Source organism: Clarias gariepinus, chromosome 1 (genome assembly GCF_024256425.1).
Source record: "Clarias gariepinus isolate MV-2021 ecotype Netherlands chromosome 1, CGAR_prim_01v2, whole genome shotgun sequence".
NCBI lineage: Eukaryota > Metazoa > Chordata > Actinopteri > Siluriformes > Clariidae > Clarias > Clarias gariepinus.
In genome coordinates, this window is record NC_071100.1 from 34,696,865 (window position 1) to 34,703,782 (window position 6,918).

General features: G+C 40.1%; 1 protein-coding gene across 4 annotated transcripts in view; it reads right to left on the reverse strand.

The window, feature by feature from the left end:
- Positions 1–2,072, reverse strand: part of LOC128506827 (protein phosphatase 3 catalytic subunit alpha) — a 101,086-nt gene extending 99,014 nt beyond the window's left edge. For all 4 annotated transcript variants that reach the window (XM_053477665.1, XM_053477536.1, XM_053477598.1 and 1 more), the window contains exon 1: positions 1,744–2,072. In XM_053477665.1, the coding sequence (XP_053333640.1) occupies positions 1,744–1,804 (61 nt within the window). In that variant the 5' untranslated portion in view covers positions 1,805–2,072. The remainder of the gene's footprint in view (positions 1–1,743) is intronic.
- Between the last annotated feature and the right edge of the window lie 4,846 nt (positions 2,073–6,918).

The following is a 6,918-nucleotide window of genomic DNA, read 5'->3' on the forward strand; positions in this document are numbered from 1 at the left end:
TTTTGCTTTTTTTGATTCCAACACTGGTGATGTTACTCTTAATCAAAATGTTTCCATGGCAACCACATTTTAACAGTGTGAACAGCGAGTCATGTGTTCGACTCTCGGCTGTGTGTATGAGGCAGCAGGACAGGGAGGATCCGCCTGCGCTCCGGCTTGCAGCAAACTGCATGTAGTCGAGTGCATCAAGGGAGGTGATCAGTGACCAGGGTAAATGGAAATAAATCTTCTTAATGACTCGTAGGGAGTCGCATGTGGGACAGTAACATTAGTGCAGAGACGTCTGTAATGCTTTGCTAGTTTTATAATCAGGCGAATAGATTTGTTTCAAGAGTCTCTGTATATAGAGGAAAGTAAGACTATTTTGAGCCATATTCGAATGACACTTCTTTGTCAAAAACACATGGAGTCATTTCTCCCACTCATGACCAAATAGCGTTAATCTGGGGTTATTCATGCGATTGCATTTCAATGTGTCCGTATTTTCCTGGTACACCATGGGCTTCACATTCATGTGTCCCCAGGCTAAATTAAGTTAAGATCATTACTATCATTACAGACTTTTATGACACCCTGTGTTGTTGCTTTAGTATGCCTGCATGTATGGATGTATGCATGTATAGGTGGATGCATGTATGGATGGGTGGATGCATCCTGTGTGCTAGGACTGAATCAGGATATTGGATGGGTGAATGCATGTATATATGTACAGTATGTATGAATGGACATATGGATGTATGTACAGGTGAAATGCTTGTAAGTAAGGGTGGACGTATACATGCATGTATGTATGCATGCATGCATGTATGTACGTATGTATGGATGCATGCATAGATTGATAGATAAATTGGTATTTTATTAATCCCAAAAGAAATTCAGCCAGTAGCAATAAGTTGTGCAAAACATGGGCAAAATGTAGAAGCGAGCATAAAGACACGCAAAAAATTAAAAGATGGCATAAAATTGCATTAAAAAAAAATCTGTCAGTATTGAAGATATTGCAAACGTTGTCTTTTTTAGAAATAAATTGGAACGAGAAATGTTTGGGAGCCGAAAGAACCGACTCCGAGTCAAATGATTCGACTCAGTGAAAAGAAGCGGAATTCCCATCACCACTGAGTGAGCGGACTAACGGTATAAATTGAATAATCACACAACACAGAGCGAATACAATATTCAGGATATTCGGGAAAGAGGGGGGGGGGGTTCCTACACAAGCAGCAGCGACGACATGAATTTGTGCAAAACCGACATGTGAAAGTCAACTATGCATGCTCGCAGCATAACAGAGCTATTGAGCAACACCTGGGTGTACTGCCTCCCTGCGTGTGTGTGTGTGTGTGTGTGTTCACACTTCACCGCGCGCTTCGCTAAAACAACGCCGTATGGCGCAAAAGTAAACACGCGGAAATATTAAACCCAGGACAGCAACACGTCGTGACAATATGACGAACAAATACAACGACTGGACCCAACGCTAAAGCAGAGAGGCGTTCTGCTAACTCGCTAATAACTACCTTTACTTCCTACTTTCACCACTCCAGCCGGCTAACACCCTTTTTTCCCTCTTGAGCAGCCAACTGGTCTCTTTACCAAACCCCAACCCATTACCCCGACTTTGCATCGTGGATAGATTTTTTTTTTTTTGCATACATTAAAATATCCATATTTTTTTTATTATTATTGTTTTATGCACAAAAAAAAAACCGTGTGCCATTTTAGCATGGCGCGCTTGATACTCACATTTAATAACTCTATCCGTCGTAGACAACTTCGGATCATCATTCGGTTTGTTTTCAGACATTTCCAGTCAAATGTGTGTGTGCTCGTCTCTCTCTCTTTCTGTCTCTCTCTCTCTCTCTCTTTTTATTTTTTTTTATTTGTAAACGATCCGTTGCTGTAGTCCTCGCTCAACAACTCTTCCCCAAAACGGGAGACTGCAGTGATATCGCTCGCTCGTATCACTCGCCAGAAATACTCGCAACAGGGTCAGAAATTTCAGTGCCGTTACTGTAGCTCCGTCTGATTTACAGCTCTACTGTAGCGAGCCTCTCACCCCTCCACCAACCGCATCTCCTCTCATCTCACAACCGAACGTGCTCCTCACTGGACACGCCTACTTATCGTCTACTTCTTCCTATTGGCCCCCGCGGTACAGTCCTGGCATCAGATTGGCTCTGCAACGTATTGATCTCTTTCTCGTGTGCAATTTAAGGTTAGCGTTCAAGAAAGCAGTATGGCATTATATCTAGATCAGTTATGTATATTGTAGCCGTTAAAACACAGCGCGTTCTAGCCATTGTGCCCCCGCCCTTTTTAAATAAACATACATATAGGGCTCAGGATTGTGCTTTATAGAATGACATTTTTTTCAACACAACCTAGGCAATATGATGAATTTTATTTCATTTTAACCAACTATACAAACATGACTGAGCAAAAAATTAAAAAATGGTTCACACAAGCAAAGAAATAGTACAAGATACACATTATCATGTTTTGTCCTGGGTTTTTTTTTTTTGTGTGTGTGTGTTTTGATTGGCCATTAAATAATAATAATAATAATGTGCCCATTTTGAGAGTTCCATATTTTTGTGATGTCATTCCCATATTCCAGTAAAATGCCCACGTTATACAGTATGTGTAATGAAACCCCTAACAGTTTGATGTCTAGAGCCTCCTCGTTAACACACAATTGGCTTTTATTTAAGCACATATATTTTTGAGTTGTCTTTGACCTATGCTGTTTTGCTGCCACTAATATGTTTTTTTAAAGATGTTTCATACTTAAGCATAATTTTTTCCCCACAGTATTTTATTGTAGGCAGTATGATGGCTTAGTGGTTAGCATTGTCGCTTAGCACCTTTAGAGTCGTGAGTTCAATTTATGCCTTGGGTCTGTGTGTATAGAGTTTGTATGTTCTCCCCATGCGTGGTGGGTTCCCTCCAGGTGCTCCATTTTTCTTCTCACATCCAAAAATATGCAGATTATGCTAACTGGTGTTCCCAAATTGCCCCGTATAATTGTGTGTATAAATATGTGTGTGCCCTGCAAAGGACTGTGCATAAAGTGCCTTAACTCTCCTGGGATAGAGTCCAGGCCTCGTGTGACACTGTATACAGGATAAAGCAGTATAGACAGTGACGACAAAACTAAAACTGAAAATCTATCATTTAAATCCTGAACATGGCAAAGATTTTTTTTTTTTTTTTTTTACTTCTCCCAGTATTTTATTGTGTCCAGTGGATGCCAGTTGCAGGGCCACCAGAAGGCATGCTGGACTCCAATCCAATTGGGCAAATTTTTATTCCCTTTCCCAGGGGCAGCTGGTATAAACGTAAAAATCTACCAGGGGGAAAACCTTAAAAATTAAATCATCCACATTGAGTTCGCCATCAAAATTAGATCATGTGCTGTAAATGAGTTTATTAAGCTGAATTGTTTTGAACTTCTGGCTAAAAAAAAGTCGATTATGTTCCCCTCATGCGGTTTTTATTGCTGTTTTTATATAACCTATATATCGGAACAAAATGTAATTTCCCTAGGATTATGATGGAACTCATAATAAAGTAACACAGTACACAGGACTACATAAAGTGTGGCTGCATGACGGTGTGAGATTAGTGCAGGCAATATAAAATACTCAGCGAAAAAAAGAAACGCCCCTTTTTCAGGACTGTGTATTTCAACAATAATGTTGTAAAAATCCAAATAACTTTACAGATCTTCATTGTAAAGGGTTTAAACAATGTTTTCCATGTATGTTCAATTAACCATAATCAATTAATTAACATGCACCTGTGGAATGGTTGTTAAGACCTTAACAGCTTACAGAAAGTAGGCATTTAAGGTCACAGTTCAAAAAACACAGGACACTAAAGAGACTTGTCTACCAACTGTGAAAAACACCCAAAGAAAGATGCCCAGGGTCCCTGCTCATCTGCGTGAACGTGCATTGGGCATGCTGCAGGGAGGCATGAGGACTGCTGATGTGGCTAGGGCAATAAATTGCCATGTCCGCACTGTGAGACGCCTAAGACAGCGCTACAGAGAGACAGGAAGGACAGCTGATCATCCTCGCAGTGGAAGACCACGTGTAACAACACCTGCACAGGATCGGTACATCCTAATATCACACCTGCGTGACAGGTACAGGATGGCCACAACAACTGCCCGAGTCACACCAGGAACACACAATCCCTCCATCAGTGCTCAGACTGTCCGCAATAGGCAGTCCATGAGGAGGAGATGCACTGCAGTACTTCAAGCAGGTGGCCACACCAGATACTGACTGGTACTTTTGATTTTGAGCCTCCCTTCATTCAGGGACACATTGTGAAACATTTTTTGTTTATGTCTTATGGTGTTGACTCTTTTAGTGTTCATACAAATATTTACACATTAAGTTTACTGAAAGTAAAAACAGTTGAAAGACAGAGGACGTTTCTTTTTTTGCTGAGTATATATACACTGCCTTGTCAAAAAAAAAAAATCAGTGTCTCAGAGCGGCCTGCATCAAGCAAAGAAAAAAAAATAAAAAGATTAGTTAAGACCTATTCAACACATTTGTTAATTGAAGGATAGTGCTGAACATTAACTTCATAGCAGAAATGTGTTGAAAAATGATAAGGAATGACCACAATTGAGGATCACTTCAACTTCTGGTGAAATTACGTTAAAAAAATGTTTTAATTATAACTCTCACTCACTCACTCATCTTCTATACCGCTTTACCCTGTATTCAGGGTCACGAGAGGCCGGGACCCTATCCCAGAAGACTTAGGGCACAAGGCAGGGCACACACACATACACACACTCACACACGTGTACAGTAATCATAACTATGTTGTGAAATTAAGAGCATGTTGTCACACAATGAGATGAGAACATTTACATTACACTTTGTCATGTGGTCTGATGGCATCAGATTGACCCTATTCCAGAGTGATGGGTGTAGCAGGGTAAGAAAAGAAGCACAGGCATATTGTATAGTGATACATCCATCATGCATAGTGCCTACTGCACAAGCCTTTGGAGGCAGTGGCCTGGGTTTGCTAAAATGGGTCAGGTCTAAGCTCTGCAATATTATGTGGCACTAAAATATAGTCAGCTGTTGACTTAGGTTATAATATGCATGACCAGGTTATAATAGCAATGGATTTTTTTGAAAGCACAGGCATATTCTAGGACTCAGATTGTGAAAAAGTGGTTCTTTGAGCACGAGGAATCATTTTCCCACATGAATTGGCCAGCACACTGTGCACTGTAATCATACCTAAAGGCAGTCAGATGAAATATTAGTGTTTGCCTTTTTTTCTTTTGGCCGGGCAGCGTACCTTTTCTAGCCTAGAGAGTAGATATACACCCTTTCAGTAACAAGCTTTTCAGTCGTATTTAATGGAAGCACCACATGAACTCTGTGTGAGTTCCCCCTGGCCATTTGGATAATTAGTCAATAGGTCAATCCCATGTTGCCTGACTAAAGTGTAAAAATGTCACCAAGTAGGGAATAGTGCAAGTGAATGCACTAATAGAAGGCCCCTATGTGCAAATCACCCTTAAGAGAAAAGAGCATTTGCACAAAGAACGGACATTTTGCTTACACCCCTGGGTACTGTACACAGAGAACTAGGTTGTATTTTACCTTTCAGTGTTTTTAAACGTTTTATAGTCTGCAGTCTGTTAACCCTTGACTTTACTGAGGCCGTGAAGCTGTCACGAAGATGTATGCGATAGAGATTTCATGGAGACATGCAGAGTCTGCGCTGTCCCTGTGCTGATTGACTTGATATAAACGTGTGGGCTTAAATGCATCGAGAGGTGTGACCTTTAAACTCTTTAGTCTCTACTCTAAATGTAATATGAATGGAAAGCCAGGGGACATGTCCATCCATGAATAATCCATCAGAATATTAAATGGAATCCAGTTTGCGATTTAGGCGTCATAAATCTTTTTATTATTATTATTATTATTATTATTATTATTATATATGGAAGCATGTGTTTGACATGCGAGGCATTTCATTTATTCTCTCCAGCCAGATAGTTATAGGAGAAGAATTAACTGTTGTTCCTTTTTCTGATGCAAACTAAGTAATCTAATTTCCCGATTTTTAAATGACAGAAAACATACCATCCATATAATAGAAATCACTGGGATGCTACATTAGGCCTGGGAAAAATCCCCAAACCCAGGGAGGACGGATAAGTGGATCCTGTCTTATTGCAGCCTTTCAGTTGAGCCCTGCTCAAATAGTACTCTAAAGTCACCACAGACCAAATTACTCACCTGACATTTTAGCAGGAATAAATATTTGCAAGTGAGCAGCAGGGCTGCATTATCACATGCTGCTTTTGGCACAGTGCGAGTTCTACTCTCTGTCAGATGTGCAGACAGATGCTTCGCACACAGTGGCTGGAGGCCTGGATGTTAGCCTGTCAAGCTTGTTGAAGTACAGCCACCCCGCAGACACAGAGGAACTTTGAAAAACATTGATAATGACATTTCTATTGCCATGCTGGAACTTGTTCTTTTTATGGGCCCTAATGTAATCCAGAGTGGCCTTGTTACACACAACTTTTGTTGTTTTAAATTTGCCATGCAACAACGTTCAGGCTTGGTGGAATATTGTGGAATTTACAGTAGAAATTAGGGAAATCCTACAGTTTTGATAAGTGCCAACAATCTATGGAGTTCTATTTCTATTTTATTACATATATGGATTTCACCATACTGTATCAACCTGCCTCTATTCTAAAGTAGTCAATAGTATTGACTAGACCATTTGTTTTAAGTATTTGTTGTGGTAACTTAAAAAAAGTGTCAAAATCTGTTGCGAATAATGCCCATAATACAGTAAAATCTTTAAACTAGGCTTTAGAATTTAAAACATGATCAAACATATACACCATATTGC